Source organism: Ahaetulla prasina, chromosome 6, assembly GCF_028640845.1.
Source record: "Ahaetulla prasina isolate Xishuangbanna chromosome 6, ASM2864084v1, whole genome shotgun sequence".
NCBI lineage: Eukaryota > Metazoa > Chordata > Lepidosauria > Squamata > Colubridae > Ahaetulla > Ahaetulla prasina.
Window position 1 is genome coordinate 64,762,382 of NC_080544.1, and position 13,213 is coordinate 64,775,594.

Genomic DNA, 13,213 nt, shown 5'->3' on the forward strand with positions numbered 1-13,213 from the left:
TTCTGGATATATTCTGGATTCCTAGTGCTCTTCACTATATCCTGCTGCCATATGTTCCGCAGGTAAACTGTGCTGCTTGAAGTATAATAGAGAATTTATTTCTGCACCAGTGGTGAAAAATAACACAAAAATAAAATAGCAAAATAATAGATTGTAAAGCACTACTCAAAAGAATTTATTTAGGCTAAATTGCAAAAAAAAAAAAAAAATCTCCTCTGCCCTTTATGTTCGGTAGTTTATAATGCTTATCATGGCTAAACTCCCGCAAAATAATTTATCATTTATTTTCTTTCTTGTGGTCAGTAAGATTTTCTTCTCTAAACAAAACAGAATTCAATCTAGTAGCATCTTTTATTTCAATCTAATTATAGCTAATATTCAATGATGCAACATATGACTTGCATGGAAAATATCCCAGAATTCACTTTAGTTTGACTCTCCAATAGATGGTCTAGAAAAGGTCCCTGTCCAGGGCCTTTCAGAAATAAAGCTGGATTAACCAATGTTCTGATATTTCTATATTCTAAATCATGGGTGTCAAACTCGCATCATCACTTTTTTTCCTTCACAGAGCTGGGGTGAGCGTGGCCTGCATGTGACACATTTGGCCTGTGGGCCGTCAGTTTGACACTCCTGCTCTAAATCTTCGATGCATAGCATACTTTCCACTAGATAATGATGCATGTGGCAATAAGTATATTGGCATCTTCCAGGGTCCATACCAAATGTGATTTTATTTATATTTTAAAATGTAGTTACAACAAACAATGGGGAAGCTGGTAATATCACCTTTATTTCCATGAATATTTCTAAGTCTTACGTAGAGCCAGAAGCAATTTAAGAAACTAAAAAGTGCATGAGTAATGATAGCTGCATGTCTTGTTTGGGAGTTCTATCAGTCTTTCAGAAATTAGACAAACATAAAAAATCAGGAACAGGTAGACAGTGCTAGACCTTTTTCTAGCACTATGACTTGATTCACTCACAATTCTAAATAGTTTCAGTGAACCAAAACATTTGGGGAGCACTTTGGAATTAAAATTTATCAGAGCTTATGGACAAATACATCTTTGATATAATGTACCTGTACAATCATTTGTGAAAAATATAACCACAGGATTTTAGTATTTGAGTGGCTCTGAACTGAATGAGTACAACTGTGATAGTTCCCTTGGATGCTAGCTTGGACCAGAAAGAGCAGCTGGCTTCAGAGTTACCCAATGGGAGTAATGTTGAGGACTCTGAGCCTGGGATGTCTTCAGTGGACAACTCAGTAGAGCCAAAGTTGGAAATGGCAGAGATGGGCAATCAAGGCAAAGCTGCTCAGGAAGTGCCAGGCAGTGGTGGGTTTCAAATTTTTTTACTATGGGTTCTATGGGTGTGGCATGACTTAGTGGGCGTGGCAGGGGAAGGATACTGCAAAATCTCCATTCCCACCCCACTCCAGGGGAAGGATACTGTAAAATCTCCTTTCCCTCCCCAATCCAGGGAAAGGTTACTGCAAAATTCCCATTTCCTCCCAATCAGCTGCTACTCAGGAGGCAGAGAATAGATGGGGGTGGGGCCAGTCAGAATTTTTACTACCGGTTCTCCAAACTACTCAAAATTTCCACTACTGGTTCTCCAGAAATGGTCAGAACCTGCTGAAACCCACCTTTGGTGCCAGGACACCAAATTAGAGCCACTGGGTAAATGGCAGGCTGTGCAGACTGGGGAGGAAATGCACCTGCAACCAGTCAATTCAAAGAGTTGCTGCCCTCAACCAATCCCTGAATGCGCAGGGCCAAGCAGAGAGGGGAGCAACAGAAATCAGTGAAGCTCCTGAAGATCTTATCCTGCCTTATCGTGTCTTGAATTCTATGATGTTGTTGTTGTGTTTATTGTGCCTTTGTGATGCCATCATTGTGCCTTTGTCTTACCCAGCCATGGTGGATCTCCCCTCCCTTGCCTTGCAACCCTTGAAGCAGAAGGAACTGCACCTGACCTTACTTGAGATTTTGAACTTTGCTATGATTGGCCTAAGACTCTTGAGGGAACTTTGCCACACCGTCTTGAAACGGGTCTTGTGGTAAAAACTTTTTATATGCGTAGTGAGGCCTGGAGAATGATTGAACCTAGTTGTACTAACAAATATATCTAACTACCTCTGGTTTGTGTGTGCTGGTGTACAACAGCCATTATTATAAACAGGAAAACTGATATTAGGGATGGGATGACAAATTAAAAGCACCAGAGTAATATGCAGAATAATCAAATCATTTGGGGAAGAACAGAAACTCTGACTGACAAACATGTGTAATACATGTTGTGCGTATAACATCCTTTTTAAAATTACCTGCTACACTTTTACTTATTGTTTTCATTCATGGAACAACCCCCCCCCCAAGATGGTTGAAGTATTGTTAGTTAAACATTTGTTTAACTCTATGACTCAAGTCAATTGTGCTTCCTTAAAAAATATAGCATTATGTTTTATAATGATATTGCCTTTCTCACACATAAAAATCTCATTGTACTATACAGTACTTCAGATTTTCCATTTTTTTAAGACAACCAGATATACTTCTCAGTGTATGCTGATAAATACCCAGGAGCAGAATATTTGCTTTGTGAATGTGAATAAGAAACAGAAATGAAATAGAAAAGTTTAAGACTGAACACATTTCAGGCTTTAAGAAGCTTAATGTTTTCTTGCCAATATATGTGATATAAGGAAAACACTGTCTTAGCACATGAGATTTATTGCAATGAATACTTAAGATCTAACTCGCTGATAAATTCAAGAGAACAAATTCTTGGCTACAGAACTAACACTTACTATAATACCATAAAACTCTCCAAAGCTTATAACCATTCAGAAGAATTAGAAGAACAATCCTACAGTGACTGGGAGGAAATTGGATTAGGAAAACAAATCCTATATTCATGGTTCATTGGAATACTGAGTATTTCTCATTGATCTAAAGAAATGTCTCAAATTACAAATGCCCCATGGAAACTAGCCCATTAGCCTGAGGGCTGCAACACTGAAGCCTTTTCATCGAATGGTAGAAAACGTACTTTTTAATGCACACATTTCCGTCTATAATCTGTACATTACAGATGTTGCTGACCTGCAAATCTCATTTAGACTGGTATAGAATAGAATAGAATAGAATTTTTTTATTGGCCAAGTGTGATTGGACACACAAGGAATTTGTCTTGGTGCATATGCTCTCAGTGTGCATAAAAGAAAAGATCGTTCATCAAGGTACAACATTTACAACACAATTGATGGTCAATATATCAATATAAATCGTAAGGATTGCCAGCAACAAAGTTACAGTCATAAAGTCATAAGTGGAAGGAGATTGGTGACGGGAACGATGAGAAGATTAATAGTAGTGCAGATTTAGTAAATAGTTTGACAGTCTTGAAGGAATTATTTGTTTAGCAGAGTGATGGCCTTCGGGAAAAAACTGTTCTTGTGTCTAGTTGTTCTGGTGTGCAGTGCTCTATAGCGTCGTTTTGAGGGTAGGAGTTGAAACAGTTTATGTCCTGGATGTGAGGGATCTGTAAATATTTTCACGGCCCTCTTCTTGATTCGTGCAGTATACAGGTCCTCAATGGAAGGCAGGTTGGTAGTAATTATTTTTTCTGCAGTTCTAATTATCCTTTGAAGTCTGTGTGTTTCTTGTTGGGTTGCAGAACCAAACCAGACAGTTATAGAGGTGCAAATGACAGACTCAATAATTCCTCTATAGAACTGAATCGCAGCTCCTTGGGCAGTTTGAGCTTACTGAGTTGGCGCAGAAAGAACATTCTTTGTTGTGCTTTTTTGATGATGTTTTTGATGGTTGAGTGATGTTGGATGTAACAATTCAGTACCATGAAATAGCCATAAGCTATGTGTTGCCCACCCAATTTCAAAAGGAAGATTCAATTTCCAAAGAAAGATATATTTATTTCAAATCCTCACCCCACTGTCTGTCAAACTTCCAAGCCTTTTGTTACCAGAAGCAAAAGTGGAACAACTACAGGATTTCTATCTTCACACCTCATCACACTTTTTAGAGATATTCCTAGCCAAGGCTGTTGCAGATCTAGCCTTTTGCTTCTTAATTCCACAGATAGCCCCCAAAAGACTTTCCAGTTCTCAACTTGCAAAAACAACCTGCATATCTGCAAAACTTGCATATCTGTAAAAACAATCCCTCCCCCACAACCCACCCATTATAAAATTACACCAGAGTCCCTTTTACTAAGACAAAACTTCCAATTCTTACTCACTCCATTTTCTTCCTGTGTTCACATTTTTTCTTATTTTGTAGGAAAGGGATGATTTTCACAAGATAACTTTGCTCTCCTGAAATACCAATATGAAGTGTATGAAAAGGAAATCAAAGCAGCACACTTTGTTACCCCTCCCCACTCAAGTTCTTCAAGGAGATGATGAAGGATTGAAGAGAGGATTGCAGTGAAGCCAACTCAAAGCTGGTGGATGTTGCAGCCTTTGTGGCTTCTCATGACATTATTTCTTTTCCTCCCTTATGGTATGTAGGAAAAGTACAGTTTTAATTGTATTAGCCTGAGCTAATTTTAATAGCCCGAGCTAATTTTAATAGCCCGAGCCTGTAAAGATGAAGTGAGGAAAGCTAAGGCTCACAATGAACAAAGGCTAGCAACAAAAGTAAAAAAATAGCAAAAAAAGCTTCTTCCAACATGTTAAAAACAAGAAAAAAGTCAAGGAAACAATTGGCCCATTGCTGGGAGAAAGTGGCAAGAAGGTGACAAGCAACAAGGAGAAAGCAGATCTACTTAACTCATATTTTGCATCTGTCTTTACACAAAAGGAAAAAACAATCCTACCTATCAAAAACAGCACCACAAAAAACAGATTAGGAACACAAGTTAAAATAGGGGGAAAAATGCTAAGTGAACATCTGTCTACCCTAGATGAGTTCAAATCATCAGGACCGGATGGATTACACCCCAGGGTTCTGAAGGAACTGGCAGACGAGATCTCAGAACCATTGAACTATATCTTTCAAAGATCCTGGAGCACAGGGGAACTGCCAGAGGACTGGAAAAAAGCTGATGTAGTTCTCATCTTCAAAAAAGGAAAAAAAAAACAGATCCAGGAAACTACAGACCTATCAGCCTGACCTCAATACCAGGGAAGATTCTGGAAAAGATAATCAAGCAACGAATCACCGAACACCTAGAAGCAAACAAAGTAATAACCAAAAGCCAACATGGGTTTGTCAAAAACAGATCATGCCAGACTAATCTTATTGCATTCTTTGACAAAATGACAAAATTAGTAGACCAGAGGAATGCTGTCGATATAATTTACTTGGACTTCAGTAAAGCATTTGATAAAGTAGACCATAACCTACTACTAGATAAAGTAGAAAAATGTGGGTTAGACAGCACCACCACCAGATGGATTCGTAACTGGCTGACCAACCACACTCAACGTGTAGTCCTCAATGGAACTACATCCACATGGAGGGAAGTATGCAGTGGAGTACCCCAAGGCTCTGTTTTAGGCCCAGTACTCTTCAACATCTTCATCAATGACTTGGACGAGGGGATAGATGGGGAACTCATCAAATTTGCAGATGACACCAAGCTGGCAGGAATAGCCAACACTCCAGAAGATAGGCTCAAGATACAGAAAGATCTTGACAGACTTGAACATTGGGCACTATCTAACAAAATGAAATTTAACAGTGAAAAAAGTAAGGTTCTACATTTAGGCCAAAAAACAAAATGAACAGGTACCGGATATGTGGTACCTTGCTCAATAGTAGTAACTGTGAGAGGGATCTTGGAGTCCTAGTGGACAACCATTTAGATATGAGCCAGCCATGTGCAGCAGCTGCCAAAAAAGCCAACACAGTTCTGGGCTGCATAAACAGAAGGATAGAATCAAGATCACGTGAAGTATTAATACCACTTTATAATGCCTTGGTAAGGCCACGCTTGGAATATTGCATTCAGTTTTAGTTGCCATGATGTAAAAAAGATGTTGAGACTTTAGAAAGAGTGCAGAGAAAAGCAACAAAGATGATTAGGGGACTGGAGGCTAAAACATATGAAGAACGGTTGCAGGAACTCGCTATGCCTAGTTTAATGAAAAGAAGGACTAGGGGAGACATGATAGCAGTGTTCTAATATCTCAGGGGTTGCCACAAAGAAGAGGGAGTCAAATTATTCTCCAATGCACCTGAGGGTAGAACAAGAAGCAATGGGTGGAAACTAATCAAGGAGAGATGCAACTTAGAACTAAGGAGAAATTTCCTGACAGTTAGAACAATTAATCAGTGGAACAACTTGCCTGCAGAAGTTCTAAATGCTCCAACACTGGAAATTTTTAAGAAAATGTTGGATAGCCATTTGTCTGAAATGGTGCAGGGTTTCCTGCCTGGGCAGGGGGTTGGACTAGAAGACCTCCAAGGTCCCTTCCAACTCTGATATTATTATTATTATTATTATAATTAGCAGCTAACCTTCAGGCAGTAGTTTCCTCAAACAAACAAAAACCAGAATGCCAGTTACCTATGTTCAAGCAGCTAAGTTCACCCTCCAGAAGCCTCAGTTGTCCTGACCACCTAAAAAAAAACTGCATCTCCCCTCAAATTTTCTAGATTAGTACAAATACACTTCTATTTATTATTTTTTCAGTGCTACTGCTGTAATGTTGCAATCTACAAAAAACGACCTGGAAAATTGCATGTTTAAAATCTCTATTCTAGAGAACCTAATGCATCTTTCTGTATCTTAAACAGCTGGCTTTATATGATTAATGAGTACATATTACATATATGTTTCCCCCCCAAAAAATCTTGCTAAGATCAAAGATCAAACCCTAACCCTAACCCAAATATTTAACAGAATATAGATTGCATCACTAAAATACTTAACTGAGCAGCTGCTTCTACTCTATTCATTTTCTCTGAAATGACCTTACTTAATCAGGTCAACTTTAATGGGAAATCCTTAAAACATTGTTACCCCACTTTTGTTATTTCGCTTTTTTCCATTTTTCTGTCTTATATTTAGTCAGACATTATTTGTAGTCATTTTATTTTGAACACAATAGCAGCACTAGTCTACACAGTTTAGAGATGCATCACATTATTACAGCATTTAAGAGGGTTTTTTTCTTTTTAAATGAATTGGGAGGTTGGGTGGCGGACTCATATACTTATTAGCAACTCAACGTACATGCATCCATTACATTATTTCCTTTTAAGAGAATAAAACATTTATTTCTCACAACAGAATAAAACATTTACTTCTCACAACAGAACATAACTGAGTCGACCTTGGACCTGGTGGGACTTGAACCTGCAGTAATTGCAAGCAGCTGTGTTAATAACAGACTGTCTTAGCAGTCTGAGCCACCAGAGGCCTCTCTCTACTTCCTCTCTAAATAAAAAAAGTACAATAAACTTTATTTTGCTACACAATTTTTACTGTGTTCCTAGCAGTTCACTTTTTCCTCGTCTACTTTCCATTCACTCGAACATTTTTTTAAACTTTCTCTTCCTGCAGTCACTGCACTGCACTTTTATTCATCTAATTACTTTCACTTCTTTTCATTTTTCCATGTCCATTTTGCTCACAAATCTATTGTTGACATTTGACAAAAATGATTGGTATTACATTCATAACCGTTCATTACTCTTGTAGCCTTCACTCATTCAGTCTTTCATCATAAATAAATCAAAGCCACCGCACCTTAAACGTGTTTCTTTGCGGTTTATATGTACAAATAGATTTATGTTCACACCATGTACATTAAATAAAAATACTTTTTTCTAAGTAAATACTTGTAATAATTCTTATTCATTCTTAGGTCTTCAAATGGCCAGATCATTATTTTGTATACTTGCATCTCACTCTTACTCATCCATTCATATTGCTTAACAGTTTGTTTTTGCCCAGGACTGCATTCCTTGAGAAAGTGTAGCTTTTTTTCCTTTATCACTATTATCACCAACATGCAACTATCACTAACTATGGAAGTCTAGTTTTGTACCTACCCATAAAAATCTAAGTTGATATCAATTCATACCTAGTGATATTTTAGTTCTTGCATTCATATTTAAAAATGCACTTCATTTCCATGCATGTACTTCCCATCTCTACTCCATAAAAATGAACAAGCAACACTTTAATCTACAGATACTTGTGCAAATTTACTCAAAACTGGCTTGTCACTGTTCAGGAGTATCTCTGTGATAAAAATGTCTTGCCAATAATTATTTTTTTGTTTTAGACAATACCTGTAATCTTCTAGAGACATTTTGCAAAAATTGTAATTATGTAAAAAGGGACTAAAAGGTAAGGAAAAACAGAAAATGCTATTAAAATGTTTGCATTATTCTACTTCAATTTAAATAAGAAGCAATCTTTTTAACAATATTAGAAGCTTTGTTATTACAACTGAAGTCCCGTCACTATTATACTGAGTGATAACATGCACATTTTCTGCAAATCCTTCAAAAGAGATGCATCACAATGTAGGGAAGCTACACTGCAGATAGTAAGGAAAATGGCTGTGCCTGCACATGCATGCAGAAACAAATGGGAACAGCTTTCAGACAATCATGTGAGTCTGGAAAAACATGTTGTTACTTTGTATGCTTTGTATGCTTAGTACATATTGAAGTATATATCTGAAGCACTTTTTTACAGGATTTACACAGTCCTATAACATATGTACAACACAGTCCTATAACATATGTTCCAATCATGCTATCTCTTTCACTTTTCATTGGATGAATGTAAGGAAAGCAGGAGCAATAAGGGTTGGATTAAAAATCACAAAACATTTTGATTGATAGTTCTGAAATCTTGAGTTTCCTTGGGAATGATACTTAGCTTAGCTAAAGATTTTCAAGCAGATTAAAGCAATGGAAGCTTAATAGCTATACATAATTTCTGTTTATACTCCTTGTACTTAAAATGTTTATATTCACATACCACAAGCAAAGTGTTTGAGATCTGTTACAGCTATATTGACGTAGGAAATGATGCAAAACATAGTAAGTGATTCATAGTTGGTTTCTGCCTTATTTGAACTCTCTCAAAAATATGGTATTCATCAATGTTAAAATTAAAACTTATTCCACTTAAAATATTCTCATGTGAGGAAGTTGCCATACCACAATGTTCTCCCTCAGTAATACTTGCATCTTAAAATTGCACTCATGAGACTGATATACCCTTTTTTCATAATTGTAAGGGAATTGATTTATCATGGTTTAAATGTATTGTTTAAATACTATCAAAATATTTAAGGAGGAACATTTCAAATATTTGTGGTTCAGTTTTATGTAACTGAAGGTTTGATTATTACTTTTTTTTTCAAAAACATAAAATAACTAATACACGTGCACAAAATGTATGATTTCCTATGAAACAAACAATTAGGAAACATTTGATATAATGTACAATGCACTGCCAGGAACTCTACATTGGCACCCAAATGAAAATAAAAACTACACACCAATATTATAAGATAAATAATGGGCTTGGAAAATGTTTTATGAAGCTTCCACTATATTTGTTACGTTTTATACTTTTTATGAATTATGTACCAGACAAATTAATCAAGTTGCCTAGTGTTTACTATAGGTTTGACTATTGCATTACAAATAAATATTTTTCCTTATGTGAAATATAAGCCTGTTTCATTTGTCACATGTTCTTGTCTGAAAGAAGTTTTTTATAGCTAATACTCCTGGTTTTCTCTATTTTATTTATATGGAAATTGAGAAGCCTAGAATAACCCTTCTCAGTCCTCAAGTACATGGTATAAAGATTATACCATGTATACTTGGGTTAATTGTTTTGTTGGAAACAAGTGTACATTCAATGTATTTCACACCATACAAGGACTACATTGTTCCTGCATTTATTCTGTGCAGCCTCTCTGCCCATTTGTGTTACAGACTGAAACAATGACCAGGAAACAGATATCCTGAAACACCTGAAGAAGTTTTCATATGAAGGAGTCTCTTCCTCAACCAAAGAAAAGAATAAAATTCAGAGGAAGAAACTCACAGAAACTTCTAGGCAGCCTTCCCTCAGCCTGGATCCATGGAAACAGCAAAGGGTCTATTCTGGTGAAAAGAACCTGGCAGAATAGATTAGACAGGTGGACAGGTTGTGCCTACAAGGCAAGACCTGGAGAGATATCTTTGAGACTACTGTTGGAGTTTAGAAAGCAGACTTAACTGAGCTGCTTGGGATACCTGCTAAGAAGTAAAGGGCTACAAAAATTGTATGTTCAACAATTGCCTCTAAATAGCAAAACTCCAAAGACGAGACCAGGACATAAATGTGGCTTCTTTGGAAACTGAAGCTTCTGTCTGAATGACAACTTGTCTGCAAGCTGTGTCTCTTCTAATAATGCTCAATTACAGCACCCAATATTCCTTACCCTGGACTAGACTGGCTGGATCTGCTAGGAGCGTCCATTCATCAATGTCTGGAAAGTCAGATGATTTAAATATAATTATTCAAAGTTAATTTCTTTTGCATCTATGTATGACTTGTTCCTCCCCCAAAGGACTTATCCACATGTGGCACTTGTAACAGATTGGATTTAAGAACCCAGATATAATTCCAGTGTGAAATCAGAAATTCATTGCTGTAATTCTCCCTAGTAGGAAAAGGCAGCTAAATTTATTTTTTGCCATTTAAGATAATCATGGACCTTTTGCCAAAACAGTGATAGTTTTATTCATAAGAATTTCAAGTACTGAATTCAAACCAGAAAATATAACACTCCTCTCACTTGAGCAGCTTACCTTTTTACAGTTGTGCTATAAAAATGCTGATGAAAGATCCAGGAAGATTTACTTTCTAAACTCTGGACATTCTGAACCAAAACAGTTATATAGTGTACATTTGTGAACAGTATGTATATTATGTATGACTAATAGAACTCAGTTCCGTCAGGCAGTTACCAAGTTTTACCTCTAACAAGTTGGCCATTAAGAAGTGGCAGTCACTTAGTGTTCCTGGGTAAAATCTTCAGGACACTTGTACTTGTATGCTACAATTAAATATACCATTGGCTCCCAATGAGGGAGACTGCATATAAGTTTCTTAACTCTTAAAACAGTGGGAAGATCAGTGATTGGGTTCACTCTTTTTTTTCTTTGAAAAAAAAAAGGCTACTATTTGCTAGTCAGCCACCTAGATAGGGAGTAAACAGAAATTATTTTATTCTAGTCATCACTCCCATGTAAGATATGATAAAGGTTTTCTCTGTCCAGTTGTTTCCAACTCCAGGAGGCAGTGCTCATCTCCATTTCTTAGCTGAGGGGGCCAGTGTGTCAAAGGGCCTGAAATGGTACCTATTTATCTACTTGCATGTGCGTGCTTTTGAATTGCTAGGTGCGCAGGAGAGCTCAGCTGAGCCATCGTGCCTCCCCCCCTCCCATCTATAAGAATAGATGGGAGGGGGGAGGCGTGATGGCTCAGCTGACCTTGCCTTTTTTTAGTGGTCAGGACTATTCAATCTGAAAAAGCCTTGACTGAATAAGCAACCAGATATAGGGAAGTCAGACAGTAATGGCAAGGTAGCCTACTGAGCTCAGTTTAATTTACCCTTATTAAACTGATAATAATTTTGGGGACAAAATGAGAGCATTCAAAGCACTCATCGGATCAAACTATCACATCACCCAGAGGAAAGACTGGTAGAAACTTTGCTTAATTCTGCAAAACTGTTGTTGCCACTGCATTCACCGGACCACTATGCTGCCTAAAGGGGGAGTTTGCACATAGGATCATAGATGAGCAAATTAAAGGGAGGATTCTTTATACCAAAACCTGGTTTCCCATGGAGAATGTGAGAATAGCTTGGTTTCAACCTAGAACGCTGTCACAGTTTAGACTAAGTGCTTTAACAAGCCACGGAAACCCATACGGTCCTCCTATGCTGTAAACAATGGCTCACAAACCACAACGGCTAGATTTCCGTATTTTGCTAAGCCAAAACCCAACAAATGAGTTCGAAGCAAATATGAACAGGGACGGGGCCTTCTTGATCCAGTCTCAAGTCCAACATTCCCCCAAACCCCCCAAGAGAATCGTGGCTGCGGTGCCAGGGGCTCCGCTCGCCTTTGTGCACGATGCAGCGACGAGCCCCAGCACTTGAGCGTCCACACGGAGAGCAAGCGCATCTGCTCCGGGCAGCCACCTCCACCGCGCTCCTCTGCTAGGCAAAGGCGCAGCCCTACCGCTGTCACCTTCACGGGCTCACCTGGGCTCCTTCTCTGCCTGCGGGACCCTGTGGCCGGCTTACGGAGAACGGGAGGAAGAAAAGATGAGGCTTGGAAGGACGAGGCTCCCACGAAGGAAGGGAGCCCGCAGGCTCTCCCCCCGACCCCCCTGCCCGCCAGCTCCGGTCCTGGGACTGGTGGGGAAGGGGAGGACGGACGGAGGGAGGGAGGGGCGCCGAAGGACGTCTTCCCTTCGCTTAACACCCCGATTTACGGTTGGGGCTGAAAAAGAGAACCGAGCTGGGAGGTTGCAGGCCCCGCGCGTTTTCAGCCTGGAAAGGGCAGAGTGGAATGAAATGGAGGATGGGAAGCCTCGGGAGCAGGAAGGGGGGAAGCAACCGTCGCCTCTGCTCCCCTCAAGGCCCGACCCTCGTAGCCCTCACCTTCTGGCGGATCTGGCCGGAGGTGGAGACCTTGCGGATGAGCTTCTGTGGCGAGCCGGATTCTTGCTCCGGCTCGCTGTCCGACGACTCTTCTGCCGCCGCCGTAGGGGCAGCGGCGGTGGACCCGGCCTGGGGCTGCGAGGCGCCCGTCGCCGCCGCCACCGCCGCCGCTGCCGCCATGCTGCACGGTGAGGCTCGGGGCGGGCAGCACCACCTAGCGCCTCAAGTGGCGCCGTGCAACGCCGGCCCTGCGTGGGCTCAGCAGCAGTGGAGAGATGCCGGCAGGCTCGTGGGCGGGCTATGTCTGCGCCTGCCCTCTGGCGGGCCGGCATCGCATTGGCCCGAAGCAGCCGCCCACTCACTGAGTGGGAGCTCGAGATTTCTCTTTCGCACGTGAATTAACGGACGGGATTTTCAGATCGATGACTAAAGTCCTTAGACGCTGAGTGAGGCAGAGTGTTTAAACTACTCAGTGTTTATTTCTCTGCCGTGAATCATTCGGTAACCTGAAATAAAACAGATTATTCAGCGAGGGCACAA

The 13,213-nt window shown here is 39.7% G+C and overlaps 1 protein-coding gene across 1 annotated transcript in view; it reads right to left on the reverse strand.

Moving 5' to 3' along the window:
• Positions 1–12,904, reverse strand: part of DGKD (diacylglycerol kinase delta) — an 83,620-nt gene extending 70,716 nt beyond the window's left edge. Inside the window, exon 1 of the mRNA XM_058189198.1 lies at positions 12,674–12,904. Coding sequence (XP_058045181.1) covers positions 12,674–12,853 — 180 coding nt within the window. The 5' untranslated portion in view covers positions 12,854–12,904. The remainder of the gene's footprint in view (positions 1–12,673) is intronic.
• Positions 12,905–13,213: the final 309 nt, after the last annotated feature.